General features: G+C 38.0%; 1 protein-coding gene across 9 annotated transcripts in view; it reads right to left on the reverse strand.

The window, feature by feature from the left end:
* Nucleotides 1–25,377, reverse strand: part of LOC150103963 (bromodomain-containing protein 2-like) — a 539,719-nt gene that overhangs the window by 350,377 nt on the left and 163,965 nt on the right. For all 9 annotated transcript variants that reach the window (XR_016548723.1, XM_090397216.1, XM_090397208.1 and 6 more), the window contains 2 exons: nt 13,466–13,821; nt 6,983–7,159 (listed from right to left, as the gene is read on the reverse strand). Coding sequence is in view for 8 of the 9 variants with exons in the window: in XM_090397216.1 (XP_090253342.1) it covers nt 6,983–7,159; nt 13,466–13,821 (533 nt within the window). In the remaining variant the exon portion in view is untranslated. The remainder of the gene's footprint in view (nt 1–6,982; nt 7,160–13,465; nt 13,822–25,377) is intronic.

Here is a 25,377-nt window from a genome sequence, read left to right on the forward strand (position 1 = left end):
TGAACTGATAATTCTTAAAAATTCAGTAGCATTAATACTTTGAAAAACTAAGCATTCTGTATCTTAAGCACTAAGAATAAAAAGGAGAAAGATCTAGATATCTTATGTAATCAACAAATCACTGCTTTAGTAAAATCTGATTTAGACAGGTGAAAATGGATAATACGATCTGAACTAATGTACACGCCCACAGATACGAGACCTTTCAACACTTCTGTGCATGTCACAGAAGGAGAATCCATTCCGATAATAGGGTAATCCAGCGTTTCCTAAACTTTTCCTATGCAGGAAACACTTCACAAATCCTGAAATTTTCATGGAACACCATGGTTATTCTGTAATGTGTTCATTAATAATTAATTGTTAATTTAGCTGATTTTTTATTAATTAATTATTAATTAATTAAATTTGGCCCAATGGAGGGAAAAAGCACCAAAAAAAAAAAACAATTTCTTTGGAAATGAAAACTGCAATTTCAGATCGCTTAGCAAAAGGAGAGGGATCTACGGTGATTGGCAAACATTTTAATTTAGGTGAATCGGTTATAATTTCCTTGACAAAATTGCCAATTTTTCGGAGACAATATCTTACCTTTTGTATGATTTAGCGCAACCTTGGAAAATTTCCACAATTTTGGAAAATGCTTAGTTTTTGAATTAATTGATATGTTGACAGGAACTCTTTCCTATTGACATTGAAGTCTATGGCTGACTGTAACGGACGTACCGATAGTGAACAGGCATCTCGTCTCACTGTGTCATTGTGATGCAGAATCTTTAGAGGAGGAGGAAAACATCTTGCTGGTAACCTAACAGTCGCTGACGGAAAAATGCAGCCAAACATCTAACCTAACTAACCTAACCAAACTAAACCGGCGGGAAAACGCAGCTCAACACCGGTGTACCGCTCACGCAAAAATGCATCAGCTCCGGTCTCCCTTAGACCGAAATGTTAACGAACTGCTTGTTGGCAGGGAAAGAGTCCATTTGGAAATGGATTTTTGGAAAAAAATAAATAACGCCACTCATAATTATTTTTTATTTATTAATTAATAAAAATTAATTAATAATTAATTAATTTTTATGAGTGGCATTGTAATTATCGAAAGGTAAGAAATTGTCTGATATGCTACGTTTCGCATTTAAAGAGTAATGACCCCAAGTAACTATAGCTGGCGAATCTACTATAAGAGCAATTAAAAAATGAAGTCGCAATAAGAAAATCTGTCATTTCTGGCACAAAACTAAATGCCAAATTATCATCGTACTCAAGAGATGCTTTATTAGGAAACACACGGAACGAGCACTCGTAATTTGGATTGAAGAATTAACTCAAAGGGAATTCCTATAATTGGTTAATTAAACAAAAAGCTCTTTGATTATATGAACAGGTGAAGCAATTGGAGCTATCTACTTCCGCTTCCCAGGCTGATAAAGAATTTTCGGCTAGCAAAGGATGGTTAACTGGGTTTTTAAAAAGGAATGCACTTCATAACATGAAGATTACAGCCGAGATTGCAGCAGATGAAAAAGCAGCCAAAAATTTTCAAGAGAAGTTAGCCAAAATTATTAAAGATGGTGTATATTATCCCGATGGAATTTTGCAGGGTTGTTTTGGAAAAAAATGCCTAGTCGAACTTACATCGCAAAGTCTGAGAAAAAAGCAAGTGGGTTTAAAGCAAGAAAAGATCGAGTAATGTTGTTACTTTGTAGCAATGCATTGGGAGATCTAATGTTCAAATCCCTCCTAGTAAATCGATTTCCAAGACCACGCGCTCTAAAAGGCAAAGATCTAAAACAGCTGTCAGTACATTGGATGGCTAATACAAAGGCCTGGGTAACAACTGCTGTATTTACTGAATGGTTCAATAATTGTTTTGTACCAGAAGAGGAAACATATATGAAGCAAAAAGCTCTCAATTTTAAAGTTTTATTAATTGTTGACAATGTACCAAGTCATCCGCATTTAGAACATCCAAATGTGCAGGTAGTGTTTTTTCCACCCAATACAAGAAGCATTATTCAGCCATTAGATCAAGGCACAATTGCTACTTTTAAAAAATATTACATTAAGCACAGTTTTCAATTTATATTGGATAAATTAGAAAGTGAATCATTAACAGTAACTGACATTTAGAAAAAATTTTCTATTTGGGGCTGCTTAAATCATGTTGCATCTGCTAGCGCTGAAATAAGAGCACAAACTTTAAATGCCTGCTGGAAAGTAGCTTGGCCTGGATGTGTTGCAAACATTGCAACCATCCAAACATCTACATTATCAGCTGAAATCATTACTTTGGCACATAAAATTGGTGGAGAAGATTTTGATACATTTAGCCAGAGTAATGTAGACGAATTGCTTGTGGATAATGCCTTAAGTGACGATAATATTATTGGATATAGATTAACTTTAGATATCGTTGAAGATCTAGAAAATGATAGTGAAGCAGTGGAAGAAAAACCTGTCCCCCTGACTGCAAATATAATTCGAGAAGGTTTTGAACTGTGCAATAAATTGGAAAATGATTTTCTTGTTAATGACACAAATTCTAAACGAGCCTTTAAACTCTAACGTGAGCTGAAGAACTGTATGTCTGGATATCGTGAGTTGTATAAAAAAAATTAGTAAAATCATCATCGCAAAGTTTAATCACTAATTACATTGGGAGAAGAAAAAAATCAGCACAGAATGAGGGTGAAGCTAATTCTGTTTGTGAAGAACCATTGCCTTTACCATACAGATCTGATGCGCTGACCATCTCTTCTGGTGATGAAAGTGATTTCGCACCAGTTTGCAAACTTGCCGAATATTGTCTAATAGCGACGATAATTCTGATGAAAAAATGTAAAAAAAATTGTTACTTTTCAATAAAATTAAATGAATAAAGCTTTAAAATCACCTTAGGCATTCTTATTTTCCTGAATTTTCATAAACTTTTTTTGTGCGATTTTAGGCTTATTTTAATTCATTGCTTCGGTTTTATGCAGTTTTAGAAAATTATGGAATGTATCCCAGATTTTTCAATGCAAGTTTGGACTTTTTTGTGCCATTTCTTATATGCGGTTTTCTGTGGAACATATCTACTGCATAAAAAGAGACCCGACTAATTATATGTAACCATCTATTAATATATATATATTCTAATATACATACATACACTGCTTGGAAAGAAGTCAGTGCCCACTGCATCTCATGGACAAGATGCAGCGTGCCATGTAACGAGTCACGTATTTGTATCCAGTATAAAGTGGAGGAAAATGGTCCCAGGTCAGTTCAATTGTGTCCAGGAAAAATGGCTGCAAGAAGGAAAATGATAGAATTTGAAAGAGGCATTGTAATACCATGCCATCTTGTAGGCCAATCTGTTTTGCAAATTGTTGACAAATTGGGCCATCCCAGGTCAACAATCAATGACACCATACTGCGATGAAAGCAGAGGAAGTCAACTGCAAGTGCTACCCACAACTCTCACCAAACATGAATGCAGGTTGTAAGGAAGTAATATGTATAAATAACCATTTATTGGCTGGCACATTGATTGCAGAGTTCCAGGCATTCACTGGAACATGAATTTGCACAAAATCCTTTGGAATCAAGGCTCACAGTATGGGTTCCCATGGTAGGAGTGTAATATGTAAGCCCCACATTACCTGAACCAACATGCATTGTAGTCTTCAGTGGTACAAAGAGCATGTATAGTGGGTGGAAATTTGGTCAACTGTGTTATGGAGTGATGAATCATGCTACACTCTACCGAGCAGATGGACATGTGTTGTGCTGGATGCTCAGTGAATGTCTCTCACCAGTAACCCCAACTATGAAATTTCAAGGTGTTGGTGCTGTGGAAAGCTGTTTTTCGTGGTTTGGCCTCAGACCTCTGTCTGTGGTGCCATGAACATTGAACCTTGAGAAATATCTGAATATTCTGGACAAAGCAATGCGTCCTATTTTTTGACGTTTCTATGGAATTGACTATTACCTCTTTCAATAAGATAATAAACAGCATCAAAGCTGCTGCTGCATCATCACCACACTTCACTGGTCTCCAGAGAGTCCTGATCTCAACCCTATTGAGATCTGTGTGATGAACTGGAGCATCGGGAGTGGTCAAAAGATATCCACCCCACAACCGTCCAGGATCTCATTACATGCATTCAGAAAGTGTGTTCCAAAATTCCCATTAATCACTATCATACACTTGTCGAAAGTATGAAGGATTTCTGCAGCAAAAGGACATCCTACATCTTATTAAGGTGGGTTTCATAGCTGTTTGTTCCTCATAGCATGGTATCCATTGACTTCTTTTCAAGCAGTGTATATATATATTTATTCTGACATGGTAAGAGAATGAAAGGATTCAACTAAGCCTCACTCCACAAACTTAGTGAATCTTAGCTATATCCTTTGGTTCTCTTACCATCCATTTATAAAGTAGCATTCCTGTCAATATAAATGGCGAAATATAACTTTATAAATAGTGAAAGAAGAAACAAACATATTAGATATAATGCAAAAAGTACCAGAAAAAATACCCACCATACAGACACATGCCTGCCCAAAAGTGTAAAAGCAAGATAGTGATGAGGTGAACATTTTTGATAAACAGTGTAAAAATGATGCTGAAGAGTACAAGGAAGAAAACAGAAGTGAAGGAAGGAGAACGACATGAAAATAACAGAAATGTGAATCAGAAGAAAGGTAACGTGAAAGTAGTGCTGAAGATGGGAGAATAACAAGATGACAATACTTTAGAGAAAGAATACACTGAATTTACAAGACAAAATATAAACTTGGGCAACTGAAGAAATATTTAACAAAGAAGTACAGGGAAGAGTTTAAAAAAATAAAAAAAATAAATAAGAGAGGAAAGACAATATTGCACAGTGAGTGCATCATCATGGAGTGTCTTTGAAAAACATTTCGCACCAAACACATTGATATAAAGATTGAAAATGTAAATGACAGTGTGAGAATGAAATATAGAAAGTGATGGAATTAATTCTAGCAGCTTTAGAATTATTTAAAAGGTGCCAAGTATGAAATGCAAGAGTATATATATAAAAAAAAGCTACTGGTTGCAAAAAAAGAGTAAAAAAGTTAAGGCTACATATCGACTGCCAAAGCATAATATGAACAAACTGAGAAACAACCTACATACTGACTACAAATGAGTTAAGCATAGGTTTGTTTCCTGATGCATAGTCAATGTACCAAGAGCAGTATCCAGTTTTAGATTTGACCTTGTGTACTACTATGACCTTTGCTGTTCTTGCACCAATAAACCAACCAACCAACCAGTTTTAGATGGAGTAAATTTGATGGGTGACAATGACACACATAATATCAGAAATACATTTTGGATTTAGAATTAAGTGCGAGGGAAAAAGTTTAATTTTTAAAAACTTGCATGTCTGTGTAACTTACCACATTAAGACAGATATAAATGGGATAGAATTAAACATCACATGTATGGTCCTGACGATGCTAGTGTTACATTACAGAAATATTTACTGTAGTTTACTAATAAACCAATTTATTCTTTTTGGAAAAGAAAATGTTTCTGTGAAATGTTTGTGCTGGTGGACTCATGCGAATTCTGCCAAAATCAACGAATTGGCACTGAAACTCCTAATTGACTTAGCCAGTCTTTTTTTTTTTTTTTGAGAGCAAGCATCACAATCTCACTGCTTCATCAGTTCAAGATACAATTGAGGCAGAAAAACAAATAATGCCATCATCGAAATTTCCCTTCCGAAACTGAGACAACACTAAAGGATGACATTTGCTGAAACAACAGGCTTGCTGAATAATGCAACTCTGACCCCAAATTAATTGTCAGGTGCCACTGCTTTGGGCCATGATTATCCAGAGAGATGGAATGAATGTTCCTCACCTAATGAAAGTGACTCTCGATAACCCAACGAGCAGATCTGCATTCATATTGACAGAGAACATCAAGTCGGGAAAGGACTTGCCTATTATCATGATGTACAAGCCTTAGCAGATCTGACCTACATGCAGTGTGAACAGAGGTGGAAATTACAAGGACTGGAAGAGATATGCTAAAGTGGAAGCAAGGACAATCAATTATAAAGAAGAAACATTAGCAAGAAAATCAAATTCTGCAAACAACCAGCATGAAAACTTGAAATAAAACATTGCATAGGGAACTTATTGATCCCATGCAGTCAACAACATGATCTATTTTGCAAATGTACGTGGTCTCAGTTCTAGCCTTAATGATCTTCACTTCTTACCTCCAGTCTGCAAACCGCACTACTTTTCCTAACAAACACAAATCTCAACCTTCTCATATACTACTTATCTCTGCTTTCCTAACTACACACTTTGATTCCTTTTGCCTCAGAGGTGAGGGTATGTATATATACATGCCAATATACCATGCCAAAGGTCATCCAACCTGAAATCTTCCAATTTTGACCTCTGTTGCTAAAAAATCAGTCTACCAAATTCCCATGCTGTCTCTACTGCCAACAGCCACTCTAACTTCAATTAACTTTCTCTAAATGTCGATTTTCTTCACAATTTTCATAACAGTTAAGTCTTTTTCCTCAGAGACTTGGGTCATAAAGGCCATGTGCACTACAAGTGAGGACCAAGGAGGGCAAGCAGCATAGTAAAAGGAAAGTTCTTGAATAATGAATCTGTAGAACAGAGAAAAAGTAAGAAAGAATAAAGAAAGAAGTAGAAGTAAAGCTGTAGAGCAGGTGCCTTCCCTCGATGAGTCCTTGGACTCCCTGGAGCTGTCAAATAATAATAATAATGATGATAATACTTTCAAGAACTACACATCAATAATATTATGCTAAAATACTGTATGAATCTATTTTATATGCAATAATGTGAAAGGCATCATATAGCAAATTACATTGATGTTGTATTTAAAAAAAAAAAAAAAATCTTCTCCAAATTATTTTGGTGCATAATAATAAACTGTAAGAAACAAAGAAACATCACTAACCTCTGCAGTTACTTGGGTGTCTGGAAGATCTTTAGATGGTTTTTTGATCGGACGACCACTCTCCCTTCGGGTAGAAATTTTAGAGACTTTTGATTCAGGAGTATGAAATGAAGGATCATAAACTGAATTAGTACTTGGTGTTGTAGTGTCTGCTTTCCGTTTCACTCCCTTTTTAACCTAAATATTTAGATTATAAAAATAATGAAAAGAATTGGTTATAAAAATAATTAATCTTGACATGTGCCAAAACTACATCAAAGTGCAACAAAAAAGCAGTTGTATTCTGAAAACAAGTGTGCAGAAATATTTTTCTTGTGTTCAATGAAGAAAAAAGTGGCATGTATGTTCCTTTAGTCCTGTTTGCACATGGCTAAATTCTAATAATTATTAGTGGTTTTACCATTTATACCATCTGTCCACTCATTAATCTTTCTCAGAAGTCTCATATCTGTGGTTTCTATTCTTTAACTGTTTTATTTCCAACCCAACTCTGATCCACAAGTTAAAATTGGCTCAAACACTGTCTTGTATAGCAGCAATTATTCACTGTTTTGGTTAATTACTTTGTTTTATATAAATTTATCTAACTGACTTGCAGTCATAACAGTTTTGACTATTTCATTGCATATTTCCATATTTAATGTTCGATCTTCACTGAAGATTGTAACTAAATAGCTGATGTTCTGTACATTTAAACTGTTCTTATTTGAAAATGCCACTTGCATCACAAATTTAGTTAAAGATCTGAGGACTTTGTTTAGGAGTATAACATCTGCCTAACACAAAAAAACTCCATTAATATCATCAATTTTGATCTGGTGTATAATGTCACTTTTCACAATGTGATCCTCATTAGACGAATAAGACTACTCTTGCAATATCAGAAAGTCGTACAATTGATTTTACACCAAACAACTTCCTCTTGGCATGTTATATCTTTTCCAGGTCTTTTATTATATCCTCATGAATGCTCAACTGCTTGACAAACTAACCTATGGCTGTGGCAAGACACACATGGGACTAAACTGAGAATGTTCTTCCAAGCTCTCTTCTGCAGTTTCTTCTTAGCCACTAGTAAAGCTTGCATAAATCTTGCCTGAAACACTCAGTATGAAATTCTCACATGATGTTCCTTTTCATAGATGGACACGATAACCCTACTTCAATCAACCAGATTCCAACATTCTAAATTCTACAACATTTATATACCACAATATTCAACATTTTATGGATGAAGTTCATCTCCTCGAGCTCTTTCCTTGTTTCTGAGGGCATTTTTATCTGAACTATTGGTGCATACACCTGATGACATTTCTCCTGAGTATTTTCTTTTACAGTTTTGTCACAACTTATCTCACTTAATCTTTCAAGGTAATTATTCACAGTTCCAAATATCCTTTTTTTCTTCAGATAATAATTTTTTTGCATTATGCTTTTTTTTCTCTAAGCTTTTCAATAACCTCCAGAATTCTTTCCACCTTTGTAATATTATCTTCCATATTCTTTACTAAAATCATTGATGAATTAATTTATTTATCCATGTAGCTAACTTTCTCGTGTTTTTCTCTGTATTCTCTTTTCAATTACTTGCCAGATACTTTCAATACAATTTCTTCTTTTGCTGGATTGCATCTTATTTCTTTAGTCCATCCTGATATTTTGATTATTGATACACGCAAGTGAACTTTAATATCAGGTTATTCTTGTTGAGAGGCTTATACGCTGGTTAAACATGATAACTAATATTTAAGGAATTGACAGCGTATACTAGAAATATAGATTAAATAAACTTTAATATATACTTTCCGATATTTCGGCGAACGTCACATTGCCATCTTCTTGGGAACTTACTACAAAGACACGTGCACACAAGTACTAATAACAGCAAATGAGACTGAATCTAGGAAGCTAGCGTTTTCCTATAGTCCTGATGGTGCCCCCTAGCGGGCTATATTGGTAGTTCTTGGCCTTTAGGCTGAAGTTCTTCTGATAAAAGTTTCCCAAATTTTCCAACTTTGCCAACTTCCAAACCACATCGCCAATGATATTAGATTGGATGTAGCCTGTGTTCTCAATAAAGCAAAACCTCCAAAATCCAACATATCCATTAGTGAATACAAGGCACTACAAGAATTGAAGAGAAACAAAAAAATAGTGATCGCCAAAGCGGATAAGGGGAACGCCACTGTGGTACTCAATCTTAAAGACTACACAGGTAAGCTCAAGGCTTTATTATTAGATCGTTCCACTTACCTCCCCATTGATTACAATCCCACCAACTCACAAATTAGAAAACTCCATAGGCTCCTTAAGAAGGTCACTTCTTGGCCTGTGGATATTACCAACAGACTAAAACCCTATAACTCTAGACCCCCCCCCCCCGCATATATGGGCTCCCAAAAATACACAAAGAAAATGTGCCATTACATCCCATAGTGGATGGCATTGATTCCCCCACTTACAAACTAGCCAAGCATTTAGCCAAAGCGCTCTCACACTATACTGGCAATACACCATCACACATAAAAAACTCAGCCCACTTCAAAGCCAGTATAGAAAACCTTACACTCCAACATAATGACATAATGGTCAGTTCTGATGTCTCCTCCCTATTCACGAATGTCCCCCTCAAAGAAACCTTAGAGCTAATCCAAGCTAAATTTCCTCCCGATATCTCAGCCGTATTTCAGTTTACAATGAACTCAGGCTATTTCGTTTGGCAGGAAAAATTCTACAAACAGATAGAGGGGACAGCCATGGGTTCACCACTTTCCCCACCCTTGGCCAACTTCTTCATGGAGACGTTTGAAGAGAAAGCCTTAAACTCAGCCCCACAAAAACCTACCATATGGCTTCGCTACGTTGATGATGTTTTTGCTATTCGGCCACATGGCCCGGATTCACTCCTCTCCTTCCTAACACACTTAAACAACCAACACCCTAGAATCAAATTCACCCTGGAAAAAGAAGAAAACAATAACCTCCCCTTCCTAGACACTAGTCACCCGCCAACCTGATGGAACCTTGGTTTTCTCAGTTTATAGAAAACCCACCCATACAGGCAGATACATTCACCAACAATCCCATCACCCCCCCTCACAACAATATGGAGTTATTAAGACATTATTCAACAGGGCAAAAATAATCTGTTCTAATGATCAAGCCCTAACCACTGAACTAAATCACATCCGTGACACTTTCTCAGCCAACGGCTACCCCCTCCAAAAAAATCCAAAAAATACTTAACCCAGTTATCCACAACCCACCACCCCCTCCCCTTCACAAAAAAGATTACTCTAAATCCATCACCATTCCCTACATCCGAGGCACCTCGGAAAAAATCAATAAAATCTTAAAAAAACATGACTTGACCACTTGTTACAGACCACATAGAAAACTGGCATCCCTTATCCACTCCACCAAAGACCAACCACTTCCCCTAGACCTACCTGGTGTATACCAGGTCCCTTGCAGCTGTAAACTGCCCTACTTTGGCCAAACAGGCAGGACAGCAAATATCAGAATCTCAGAACACAAGGATTACATCCGATTTCAACAGGGCAAAAATAATCTGTTCTAATGATCAAGCCCTAACCACTGAACTAAATCACATCCGTGACACTTTCTCAGCCAACGGCTACCCCCTCCAAAAAAATCCAAAAAATACTTAACCCAGTTATCCACAACCCACCACCCCCTCCCCTTCACAAAAAAGATTACTCTAAATCCATCACCATTCCCTACATCCGAGGCACCTCGGAAAAAAATCAATAAAATCTTAAAAAAACATGACTTGACCACTTGTTACAGACCACATAGAAAACTGGCATCCCTTATCCACTCCACCAAAGACCAACCACTTCCCCTAGACCTACCTGGTGTATACCAGGTCCCTTGCAGCTGTAAACTGTCCTACTTTGGCCAAACAGGCAGGACAGCAAATATCAGAATCTCAGAACACAAGGATTACATCCGATTTCACCAGTACAGCCACTCTGGGCTTGCAGACCACGCTCAGGATACTCGCCACAGAATAAGATGGAAGAAAGCCACAGTAATACACCGCAACAAGTTCAAGTATGAAAGACTATTCATGGAATCAGCCTCGGCCCTTAGGAACATGCCAAACCTCAACAAATTTGGATGCATGAGACTCCCCAAATTTGGGAAACTTTTATCAGAAGAACTACCAACCAGGGGGCACCATCAGGACTTTAGGAAAACACTAGCTTCCTAGATTCAGTCTCATTTGCTGTTATTAGTACTTGTGTGCACGTGTCTTTGTAGTAAGTTCCCAAGAAGATGGCAACGTGACATTCGCCGAAATATCGGAAAGTATATATTAAAGTTTATTTAATCTATATTTCTAGTATACGCTGTCAATTCCTTAAATATTAGTTATCATATTTTAATATCAGGTAATTTCAACTTTGGCTTTGAGCACCTCCTGTACCCTTTAAGGGAGGCTTTGCATCAATGTTTGGAAGACATCAGGTGGAATTTGTCTCCATTCCTCCAAAGCAGCATGGAATTCAGCAACAAATCAAAGACATGCTGCTCTAGAGCTTAATTGCTGCTCCAATTCATCTCACGGGTGTTTGATGAGGATTGAAGTCAGGACTCTGAACAGGCAAGGGCAGTCATTTAACACCCATCTCTTCATACCATTCCATAACAGCTGCAAATTTGTGGCATGGGGCATTGTTGTCTTGATAGCAAAATGGGTCCGTTCCATAAAAACTCCACATTGTAAGCAGCATCTGATTATCCAGAATATCAGGGTACTGAGCTGTCTTCATGGAACCATGGACAACGACCAATGATCCCACTTCAAACAAGCTGAATGCATCCCAAACTGTGGTTTGAATCATCGCTCCAGAGTAAAGTTTTACACTGGTCAATTGTCCAGTTCACACACTTTTTGCACCAGGCCAGAAGAGCTGCCTTGTTCATTGTTGTGATATTTGGCTTGTGTGCCACTGCTCTTCTGTAGAAACCCAGTAAATGGAGTTCTTTGCGTACAGTGTTAGTGCTCATCATGGTGTTACTGGCACTCTGGAACTCATCCCAGATGAGTCAGTGCTGATTGTAACTGGTTTTTGCATACAACCCATTTTAACACCCCCCTGTCCCTGCTAATCTATAAGGTAATTGAAAGGATTTACAATTAGTGGATACAGATATACAAATTACGGGGTGCATTACAATCTAGAAAATTCCACTGATTAACACATTAGTCATGGCACTAATTTATTATATTAAAAAAGTATAAACATTAATGTACTAATTACTGATAATTTTTTATTCTAATAACATTTAACCATGCTCATTACTGCACTATATTACCTAAGTTTAATGATAATTGAGTAGAAATCCTGAATGCCTGTAATTTAAAGAAAATTTATACCATATTTTTCGATAGATAAAGCGTGCGTTATCTATACAAAAAAGTCTAATTTCATTAAAAATGAACATGCACGGTATACATTAGAAAGGTATGAGAGGTAAATCAAATGTAATAACAAAACTAAGGTAAAAGCATTACTTAATATTTATTGAACATCACACTATTCAAATCTAAAAAATTCTTCATCAGACTCAATATTGAAAGAATCAATTGCATTAAAAATTTTGTTTGGTATTTCTTCAGCTTCATAGTCATTGTCACCAGACACCACTGCATTCCCTTGTGCTTTAATGAAACCATTTCTAACACAGTTTTCGCTTACAGCAGCCTAACTTTCTACAATCCACGTAACTATATCTTTATATGACGTTCTTTTCATCTGCCCTGTTGTTATATTCATGGATGCCATTCATCATCCAGTCTTCCCACTTAGCCCATTGTCTTTGAATGGTTAATTTACTGCAAGATCAAGGGGTTGCAGTTTTTTTGTTAAACCACCTGGAATGACAGCCAATTTGGAATACTTCCTTACAATTGTTTTAACTTCTGCTGTCGTGTGTGCCCTACTCAAATCCAACACTATCAAAGATTTTGGGTTGAAAATGCCATTTTTTCTTTTGCCACACATTCTCCAACCAAAATTTCATAACCTGGGAATTTATCCAACCTTTTACCATGAAAACTACTTTCTCCCACACTGAACAATCTACCAGCTTCACGATTCCCTTTTTCCTTTGCTACTTCTACCACTTCAAGCTTGAACTGCGCTGTGTAGGATATCCTCTGAGAAATACTTCTGTCTTCCATGGGTAATTCAGATCTAATAACAAAATATAAACAAATAATGATTTACTTTAAGAAATATTTTAAAACAAGATGTACGGAATAATCGACCACTGCTACTAGCAATGCACGTGCTTTTAAAGAATTCCTCCATCCTCTGTACTTCCTAACTCTACCGCTAGTTGGCACATGCTCGTTATCTATACATCAAAAGGAGTGATGAAAATGTTGGGGGTGCACATTATCTATTGAAAAATACGGTATTTAAAAAACCAACAACCTTCAACACTTACTCTTGATGGCACTGCTGCTGTTGCTGCTTGTAATCCCTGAACTGAAGAAGCAGTAGACTGGTTGGTGACTGTCTGTAGTGGTGGCGGTGGAACATCTTGTGTTATAGCAACTACTGGAGTTGTGGGTGGAGTGTCAACTACACCAGCATAACTAGCTGATCTTAATGAATGTTGTGGTCCAGCAGACGTTGCTGAAACTGTAGATAATGATGATGTATTAGTGTTGCTTGATACCGAAGCAGGTGAAACTGTATTTGTTGAAGGTGGAGGAGATGGAACAGGCGGTATATTAGATGCTGCAGGAGAAACAGTACTGACCGGTTGTGCAGCTACTGACTGAGCATTTGATCCACTACCTAGAAAAAAAATGTCAGGAATATATTAAAAAAATTCAGTTATTATAAATTCATATGATATCATCAGAGGATATAACACTAATCTTTAAAAGGTACCTGTGGCATAACTATAAAGAAATTACACAATAACCACAGCAATTATATATACACTGTTGATGTACTGTAATTTTCAGTATGATATATCTGCACTTTCATTAAAGTTAATTACTGTGGTTATTGTGTAATTTGTTGCTTTTAGAGGATATAATAGTAAAAATTGCTTGAGATTATTTCTGTTCAAAATTATTATTGTTAAGAGAAAAAAAATTCTAATAATCTTTGTACATGCTAATGTTGCTCATAACTTACAGTGAAGAACAATCATTAAAGTACTTCACTATAATTAGTAACACTGCATGAAATATACATCTGGAAGAGGCCAATACATATCACAACCTCAGACTCTTTCTAAACAGTTGTTTAAAGATGCACTTTCTACATTGTGCCCTTTGTAGCATTTGATTAGCATCCTTTTCTCCACTAAAATGACCACCACCACCACCATGTTTCAAAAGTCCATATAGAGTTCAGCTCAAACTTATTAAACCAAATTCTCATCTTCCACTTTCATTCCAACTGCTTCTGTTCTACGAATTAGCCACCATAACCACTGCCCAAGACTATAAACGGAAGCATTTTAAGAAACGGATAAATAATTTTTTTCCCTTTTTTTCTAAGAACTAATCCCTCTCTCCAACCCCCCTAAAAAACCACTACTGCATCATAGATTCTGTGTACTCACATGTGTGCAAGTTTTATATACAAACAATTAAGCATTCACCAGAAAATATAAAGTTCTAAAATAGGACCATAGGAAACACGCACTTGCCTAAATCACAATTTAACTAACTATTCAATTATTCCATTAATCGTCCAATCAGCTATATTAAATGAAATATATCAACTATCACTTCATATTTGTGTTTTAATTGACAAATTCACATGATGGCTAGGGGGTGGTTAGAGTCAATGACATATGTATTTATGTGATGATTATAAATCAGTAAAACAATTTCAGTACAAATGGTAACAAATTTTAATTCAATATTTCATTTTAGTTTTCCAGATTAATGATTAAAAAAAAAAAATGATTAAAGGTTTAAATATTTTGTGCAGTCAGAACTACTCCCCTTTAAATAATGGTAAGACAGTCTCCCAAGTAAGCTTTTTTTTTTTTTTATTAAGTATTAAGAGTGTTATGTCAAGCACACACTAATGATTTTTCACTTTTCAAGCAGAATCTTTTAGTTATAGTTGTTCTGCAAAGTAACCCCTCTCTCTACTGCTACATGGATACCATATGGTCTATTTGCACATTTCGATAGCTTAAATCCTAGAATAAAATTTACTATAAAAATTGAAAACAACAAATTTTTATAGTGCTTATTTTCTGATAACCGAAGTATTTAAGAATGACAAACATAGACTATTTTCAAAACCAACATATAACAAAAGCTATCTAAATATTAACCCGTGCCACCATCCAAGTATGATGACAGAAGCACTGGTATACAGGCCTGGAGGCATTTGCATAAAGCTACAGTACATCTTAAACATAGCATCACTATTAACATAGTGCTAACAATAAAAAGATTATAATCCCATCTAATTAACAAGCAAACAGGAAATAATTAAACCAAACGGTTGTAGTTCATCATCGTTATTATGAGAGACCACCAGGGAGTCGGGGACTCATCGAGAGAGGCCACATACTACACACACCAGCTATCATAATCATTCTTGAATTTATTCCCACTGCTTGCACTCATAACATCCAATGGCAGTCCATTCCAATCATGCACTACCCTATGAGAGAAAAAGTAAGTCTCAATCACATCACTCCTCTTTCTCCTGTTTCCTAGGGTCTGCACTCTACGAATTCTCAATCTGTCTTCATAATCAGTATTCCATAATTCAGATATCATTTTTAATACTCTCCTTTGCACTCTCTCCAATATATCAGAATCACAACGGAAACCAGGAGACCAGACCTGTGCACAACAGTCTAAGTGAGGTCTTATCAACGCCTTGTAAAGAGGAAAAATGACATACTTATCTTTGCGTATGAATGCTCATTTCAAGGATTGAAATTATCTTTCGAGTTGTATTAGCAATGTTTGCTACATGATCCCCCGAACTTCAACATCATATCTGCTAACACTCAGAGATCCCTAGATTCATCACTTTCTTCCAGCATAATCCCACCAATATAATACAAGATTAGATATCTAATCAAGCTGAAGTGCATGACTTTACATTTACTGACATCCATTTTCACATTCCCACAATTCCAGCTTATTCAAAACATTCTGCAAGTACTGCATATCAGCAGTATTGCTGATTACAGTGCCTATCTTTCCACCATCAGCAAATAGTTGTATGTTGTTTGTCAAATCTTTCAAAATATCATTAATGTACAGATTGAATAACATGCTAACTAATAATTAAGGAATTGACAGCGTAGACTAGAAATATAAATTAAATAAACTTTAATATATACTCACCGATATTTCGGCAAACGTCACATTGCCATCTTCTTGGGAACTTAATACAAAGACACATGCACACAAGTACTACATAACAGCAAATGAGAACCGAAGCTAGGAAGCTAACGTTTTCCTAAAGTCCTGATGGTGCCCCCTGCCGGGCTATATTGGTAGTTCTTGGCGTTTGGGCTGAAGTTCTTCTGATAAACGTTTCCCAAATTTGGGACAGTCTGATGCATCCAAATTTGTTGAGGTTTGGCATGTTCCTAAGGGCTGAGGCCGATTCCATGAATAGTTTTTCATATTTGAACTTGCTGCGGTGTATTACTGTGGCTTTCTTCCATCTTATTCTATGGCGAGTATCCAGAGCGTGGCCTGCAAGCCCAGAGTGGCTATACTGGTGAAAGCGGATGTAATCCTTGTGTTCTGAGATTCTGATATTTGCTGTCTGCCTGTATGACCAAAGTAAGACAATTTACAGCTGCAAGGTACCTGGTGTACACGGTAGGTCTAGGGGGAAGTGGTTAGTCTTTAGTGGAGCGGATAAGGGATGCCAACTTTCTGTGTGGTCTGTAACAAGTGGTCAAGTCATGTTTTTTTAAGATTTTGTTGATTTTTTCCAAGGTGCCTCGGACGTAGGGAATGGTGATGGATTTAAAATAATCTTTTTTGTGAAGGGGAGAAGGTGGATTGTTGATAACTGGTTTAAGTATTTTTTTGGATTCCTTTTTTTTTTTTTTTTTTTTTTTTAGGGGGGGGTAGCCATTGGCTGAGAAAGTGTCATGGATGTGATTTAGTTCAGTGGTTAGGGTTTGATCATTTGAACAGATCATTTTTGCCCTGTTGAATAGTGTCTTAATAACTCCATATTGTTGTGAGGGGGGGTGATGGGATTGTTGGTGAATGTATCTGCCTGTATGGGTGGGTTTTCTATAAACTGAGAAAACCAAGGTTGGCGGGTGACTAGTGTGTCTAGGAAGGGGAGGTTATTGTTTTCCTCTTTTTCCAGGGTGAACTTGATTCTAGGGTGTTGGTTTAAATGTGTTAGGAAGGAGAGGAGTGAATCCGGGCCATGTGGCCAAATAGCAAACACATCATCAACGTAGCGAAGCCATATGGTAGGTTTTTGTGGGGCTGAGTTTAAGGCTTTCTCGTCAAAAGTCTCCATCTAGAAAATGAGCTTTCACATACGCTTAATCACTAGCTTTGGTCAGTCCTACATGACGTCTCGTGTACGGCGGCTAATAAAGAATTCGAACGAATACGGAGCCGACATATCAACAAGTTTGAAAAATTAATAAAGAACTCCACGTCCAAACCTAAACTACAAACCAACACTGTAGTCAACCTTTCTTCAGTTATCTTGAAGTCTGAAGCACTCAATGCTCTGTCACGTGGTCACAACTTCGCCATTGCTACTAAGAAATTACAGGCCGAGGAATTAATGATTCAAATTGAACGCGGGATTCGCCACCTTCCAAACCACATCGCCAAGGATATTAGATTGGATGTAGCCTGTGTTCTCAAAAAAGCAAAACCTTCAAAATCCAAAATATCCATTAGTGAATACAAGTCACTACAAGAATTGAAGAAAAACAAAGAAATAGTGATCACCAAAGCAGATAAGGGAAATGCAACTGTAGTACTTAACCACACGAAGTACAGAGGTAAGCTTAATGCTCTTCTATTAGAATGGGCTACTTACCTCCCTATCAAACACAATCCCACCAACTCACAAATCAGAAAACTTCACAGGCTCCTTAAGAAAGTCACTTCTTGGCCTGTAGAAGTTACTAATAGATTAAAACAATTTAACTCTGGATCCCCTCGCATATATGGGTTCCCTAAAATACATAAAGAAAATGTGCCATTACGTCCCATAGTGGATGGCATTGATTCTCCCACTTACAAACTAGCCAAGCATTTAGCCAAAGCGCTCTCACACTATACTGGCAACACACCATCACACATAAAAAACTCAGCCCACTTCAAAGCCAGTATAGAAAACCTTACACTCCAACATAATGACATAATGGTAAGTTTTGATGTCTCCTCCTTATTCACGAATGTCCCCCTCAAAGAAACCATAGAGCTAATCCAAGCTAAATTTCCTCCCGATATCTCAGCCCTATTTCAGTTTACAATGAACTCAGGCTATTTCGTTTGGCAGGAAAAATTCTATAAACAGATAGAGGGGACAGCCATGGGTTCACCACTTTCCCCACCCTTGGCCAACTGCTTTATGGAGACTTTTGAAGAGAAAGCCATATGGTAGGTTTTTGTGGGGCCCCACAAAAACCTACCATATGGCTTCGCTACATTGATGATGTGTTTGCTATTTGGCCACATGGCCCAGATTCACTTCTCTCCTTCCTAACACATTTAAACAACCAACACCCTAGAATCAAGTTCACCCTGGAAAAAGAGGAAAATAATAATCTCCCTTTCCTAGACACACTAGTCACCCGCCAACCTGATGGAACCTTGGTTTTCTCAGTTTATAGAAAACCCACCCATACAGGCAGATACATTCACCAACAATCCCATCACCCCCCCCTCACAACAATATGGAGTTATTAAGACACTATTCAACAGGGCAAAAATAATCTGTTCAAATGATCAAGCCCTAACCAATGAACTAAATCACATCCATGACTCTTTTTCAGCCAATGGCTACCCCCCCCCCCCAAAAGAATCCAAAAAATACTTAAACCAGTTATCAACAACCCACCTCCCCCCCCCCCTCCTCCTCCTCCTTCACAAAAAATATTACTCTAAATCCATCACCATTCCCTATGTCCCAGGCACCTTGGAAAAAATCAACAAAATCTTAAAAAAACATGACTTGACCACTTGTTACAGACCACACAGAAAATTGGCATCCCTTATCTGCTCCACCCAACCACTTCCCCTAGACCTAAGTGGTGTATACCAGGTCTCTTGCAGTCTGTCCCCACCCCCCCCCCCCCCCACCCCCCCCCCCCCCCACCCCCCCCCCCCCCCACCCCCCCCCCCCCCCACCCCCCCCCCCCCCCACCCCCCCCCCCCCCCACCCCCCCCCCCCCCCACCCCCCCCCCCCCCCACCCCCCCCCCCCCCCACCCCCCCCCCCCCCCACCCCCCCCCCCCCCCACCCCCCCCCCCCCCCACCCCCCCCCCCCCCCACCCCCCCCCCCCCCCACCCCCCCCCCCCCCCACCCCCCCCCCCCCCCACCCCCCCCCCCCCCCACCCCCCCCCCCCCCCACCCCCCCCCCCCCCCACCCCCCCCCCCCCCCACCCCCCCCCCCCCCCACCCCCCCCCCCCCCCACCCCCCCCCCCCCCCACCCCCCCCCCCCCCCACCCCCCCCCCCCCCCACCCCCCCCCCCCCCCACCCCCCCCCCCCCCCACCCCCCCCCCCCCCCACCCCCCCCCCCCCCCACCCCCCCCCCCCCCCACCCCCCCCCCCCCCCATCGTGCAAGCCTAAAAGAAAGGATTATGGAATGTAGATTATGAGGACAGATCAAGGGTATGTAAATTACAAACACTGGTACACAGGAGAAAGCGGTGATATGGCAGATGTCTATAAACTTCTGAAAGAGTGCAAAAGGATACGAGTTGAGGAAATTTTTCATTTTTTGGAAGGTGTGGAAGGGAAAATGGGAAACATATGGAAGTCAAGTCTGTTCAGTTAAGAAAGGGGTAAAAGCTAGATATTTTTCTCAGAGCAGTGAGTGAGTGGAACATTGCCAATTGAAGGAGACAGCATCTAGTGTGAATGACTAAGAGAAATTATAACAGCTGATGTGGATGATGTACTGCTTCCCACAATGAGTCATTGGTTTCCTGAACATTTATAATAATAAAATCAGTCTGCATTAAATACTAATGACCACTTATCTTAAGAGTCGGGAAGTTGATCACTGAGTAATCTATAACAGAACTCCACAGTCTGTTAATGTTAAATACCTGTACTACTGCAGTAAATTTTGAAAGATGCAAATGGCTTAAGATCATGAATAAAGATAAGATGAATTTTATTCAAAATATTGGAAACTATTCAGCAGTATAACAAAACCATGATTCCTTCCACTTCTGTAAAATGTGACAACATGAGTAACAGCTGGCCAACAGCCTTTCACAATTGAATATCTGACTTGTAGAATATGCTATTCCAATTATCATTCATTCTAATTACCTTCATTCTGTGAAATAGCGTTGCCAATGAACTATTTTCCCTAAGATTCTTCAAAAACACCGACAGACTGCTTTGTCTTGAACCTTTCTCATACATGACACTGATCTATTATAAGCTGTTCAGTAATGCATGTATGTGTGTGCATGCACAAGGGTATTAAAACCCAAAGAATATTTCCTTCAAAGACTGTTGTACTGGCTTGGCAGGAGTTTATTTTTCTGAGTAGAGGAGTTATGTGAAGAAAATCCTGCCATATCCAAACTGGCTATGTCACTTCCATTTTAAAATCATGAAACATAAAAATATATTTTCCAACCGACTAATGGACTGGTATCATGCAATGTATTGTGTCTCACAACCTTTGTACCTTTCTAGAAACAGATCGTACCCTCCCATAGTACTCGAGTCCCTTTCTGTTTCCAGAAAAGGACACAAGGTGAGAGAAGTATTGCAACCTTTAAGCATACCTTCCTGAGCTGGAGGAAATTAGACTTCTAGCCGGTAGATAATTTTCACTACCCAGTGAAACAGTTAGCTAACTAGAGATGTGAGTGGAAATTGCCATGTTTCAACTGCAGAGAAGAGCTTGGGTTTCATCACATATGCAATGAAAATGATGACTTTGCTCATCATGCTCAACTAGAGAGCTCAACTGTTACTAGATAATACAAGGGACAATACTTGTAACATTTCGGGAACTTCATTAACCAAGTAATTCTGCTGCTGCCTCTAACTTTTCCACGTTGTGTCTAGAGAGAAAGTTTAAAAATAGCTTGCATGGTACAGTTCCTCTCTGGGAACCATTTCCACAAGATCCTGCTGCATGTCTCTGTTCTGTACGTGCTGATTGGAAGCAAGTATGGGGTTTAATGGAATAAATGCAGTACATAATTAAACATCTTTAATTGCTCCTATATTTCTTCCCAGTCATTTGGTTTTGTCAAGGTGAATTTTTAGTCCAATTTTATTACAGGCACCATGCACTTGATGAAACCTTGTTTCAAGTCAGAGAGGGTCTTGAGCTATGAGTATTACATTGTCTGCAAACATTAATATTTGGAGCAGCTCTCCATCGATATTTATGCCATCTTTTAAGTCAATTTTACTTAAAGCCAAAGTACATGTAGAAAGGTTTGGTAATATGACATCTTGTTGCACACCTCAGTTTATAGTGATATTTATAAGGTTATTTGTGTAGAGCTATCAGTGTTAATTTCTTTAATTAGATTGATGTAGACTAGATCGATGTCTTGTTCTAGTAATGCCTGTAAAACTACACTATGTTCTATGGTGCTGAAGGATTCTTAAAAGTCGATGAATAGAAAGCAAAGAGGGATCTCGTATTATTTGCATCATTCCCTAAATTGAGGGACTACTTGTATGTGATCTATTGTAGAATATCCTTTTCTTGAATTCTGCTTGTTCTTTACTATTGCTTGACTGAATGGTGTTTTTGATTGTTTGATATAATTTTTGTCATTCATTTATATATGTGTGATAACACATATATAGAGCATGGTAATTCTTAATGTCTTCTACGTTGCCTTTTTTTTAGAATGGAAGAATTGTTTCTGATGTGTTCAATTTTGATGGCATTTTTCCTTCTTTTATGTACCAAAAAAAATCTTTTGCCAAGAGCTTAATAAAGTTGTGGTTTTGCTTGTTGAATATCCTCAATTTTCATTTGATCAATGCCAGGAGATGTATTGGGTTTCATGCTTTTGAGTGCATATTCCATTTTGTCTGGAAGCACTTCTGGTACATTGTATATAATATCAAGTTTTCATTCAAAAGGATATTTTTAGGCAAAAAGGTCATTGTAGAAGTCTTATACTATCTTTTCCATATTTGTATGTTTGTGTCTTCTTCCATCTTTATCTAGCAGTGATGTTATTGTGGCCTTTTCATAATTCTCTTTCAACTCTTTTTAGATTCAGCAGCAATTCTCAGCTTTTTTTCCCTGTAGGTTTGATAGCCCTCTGGATCTTCTTTCTTAACACTTCACAAATTATTTTATATTCAAGTTGTGAGTATGGTTTATCTTTCAGTTCTATTTTCTCTCTCTCTCTCTCTCTTTTTTTTTTGGGAGGGGGGGGGGGGGGAATTGTTGATTGACTGAAATTTTCACTGATAGATTTTCCAGGAGTGTGATATAATCCTAATCAATGTCATGTTCGGTATTATTCCATTCTACTTCATGAATAGATATCTTATAAAAATAATAATAAAATAAAATTTAAAAAAAATCAGGATCTAAATGTTTGGGTTGCTTTGCATGGTTTGATATTGTCCGTATTTGTTCTCAAAATTCGTAGGATGGTTCTTAATAGTCGGTGATCTGAATGGATATCAAAATACTTTCTGCCAATTGTTCCTACATCTTACACTATTCCTTTGCAGTCTGTTAGAAATGTAGTCCATTTCTTATATCACCATTTGGAGATGCCAAGTCCACCTTTTTCCCTTTTGTTGGAAGGTATTCAATGATGAGAAGTTTTTCTGTTTCTGCAAATTCTAAAAGTTTCTCTCCTCTTCTGCATCTGTTATCTAGTTCAAAGGAACTAATTCCTTTGAACTAGATATCGTTTGGAATCATACGAAAGAAGAACTAATGGATTATCTCAACCAAATCAATAGTTTCCACCATACTATCAAATGCACATTAGAAATTGAAAAAGATGAAAAACTTCCATTCCTAGACATCCTAATAAAGAAACAAACCAATAACAGTATCAACCTGTCTGTGTATAGAAAACTTACGAATACTGGACATTACCTCCATTTCAACTCATCACATCATATATCCCAGAAACTTAGCATTATCCATATGCTTAAGAAAAGAGCTATACAGTACACCACAGACCAAGATGACTTACAAAAAGAATTAACTACAATATCCAGAGAGCTATCCTTAAATGGTTATCCTAAAAGACTCTGCAACAAGTTTCTCTTTTCGGATATACCACAAAGCCAATGTGATGACACCCAATACATCAGTAATATAATTATTCCATTTGTCAGCAGCATTTCCAAAAAAACTGGCTATCCTTCTAAAACCACACAACATTAGAGTAGCATTCAAGCCGGTCAATACTATTCGGAAATTTTTAAGATCACCGAAAGACCCTCATCCTTTCTACAAGTACCCTGGAGTATATAATATACCTTGCTCCTGTGGTGTTTACGTTGGTCAGACCTTTAGAAGCTTCAAAACGAGACAAAAGGAGCACATAGGCTATGTTAGAAACAACAGACAGGATATTTCAGGCCTTTCTTCCCACTTTGCCTCTACCAACCATCTTATTGAGTGGGATAAGAGTCATATGTCCTACATAGAAGCCTTATAACAAGACTGAGAAAGACTCGGGCATCATCTCAGAACAGTAATATGGCTCAAGAAGCTACAAGGAAAGAATGTCAGTGGCATATTGCAAGTGGTCAGAGATTGCTTGAGAGTAGCCATATCAGACTGCATACCTGAGGTTAGGAGGATAAACCAAGTTGAAATCAAATGGATGAGTAGGAACTAAAAGCAAGAGCAGAAGAAAAAAAAAACATCATGGAGGAAATATAAAGAAAAAAGCGATCAGCATACTCATGAGCACCACAAAGTGCAAGCAAGAAATGCAACTAGGATGGTAAGGAAGGTCAAATCAGACCATGAGAGAGAATTAGCCAAACAGACCAAAGTAAATCCAAAAGAGGTTTTTCATTATGTAGCAAGTAGGAGGAAAAATGACTATGGTAGAATAACTTTAAACAATGCTCATGGTAGGAAGGTGACTGCACCAAAAGAAATAGTTGAATTGCTGGGTATTCATTTTGCAAAGATGTATCATACAGATGGTGATTTAACAGTTGATGATATTATAGAGATGCACATGAACATTGAGGTAGATGAACAGGAGGTGTTCAGCATATTAAAAAAATGAATGTGCACACAGCAGTGGGACTGAATAGCATATCATCCCATGTACTATGTGAATGTGCAAGAGAATTGGAATTGCCTCTGGAGAAGTTGTTCAATCTAAGTCTCATCGCATTCCTTATCCGCTCCACTAAAGGCCAACCACTTCCCCTAGACCTACCTGGTGTATACCAGGTCCCATGCAGCTGTAAACTGTATTACTTTGGCCAAACACAATTCCCTACATCCAAGGCACCTCGGAAAAAATTACCAAAATCTTAAAAAAAAAAACATGACTTTGGCCAAACAGGCAGGACAGCGAATATCAGAATTTTGTAACACAAGGACTACATCCGGTTTCACAAGTACAGCCCCTCGGGTCTTGCAGACCATGCTGTGGATACACGCCACAAAATACGGTGGAACAAAGCTACAATAATACACTGTAGCAAATTCAAATTCGAAAGACTATTCATGGAATCAGCCTCAGCCCTAAGAAAGTCTACATCAACAAATTTGGTTGCATGAGACTGCCCAAATTTGGGGGGCTGAAGGTCTGCTGATGTAAGGAGAACAATAGCTTCCTCACTTCTTTCTCAGTTACTGTGTTGTAGTGCCTACATGCACGTGCCTTTTTTGCAAGTTCCTTTTGAAGATGGCAACATGATATTGTCGAAATATTGGAAATATTTATTAAATTATAATTTAAATTATATTCTTATGTACATTGTCAATTCCTGAAGTGATTTAGTAATGAAGTTATTATTCCTCTTTATAAGGGTATGGATTCGGCCACATCTTGACTACTGTGCACAGATTTGGTCACCTGGGTTTCTTGGGGACCAGAAAGTGGTCAAAAAGATGAGGGTTTGTGGGTTACAAAGTTTAGATGATAGGCAGAAAAGGGGGAGGGGAGGGCATGATAGAAACTTCTAAGATATTAAAAG

Source organism: Typopeltis vanoorti, chromosome 8 (genome assembly GCF_054136105.1).
Source record: "Typopeltis vanoorti isolate ZY-2024b chromosome 8, IOZ_Tvanoo_1.0, whole genome shotgun sequence".
Classification (NCBI taxonomy): Eukaryota; Metazoa; Arthropoda; class Arachnida; order Uropygi; family Thelyphonidae; genus Typopeltis; species Typopeltis vanoorti.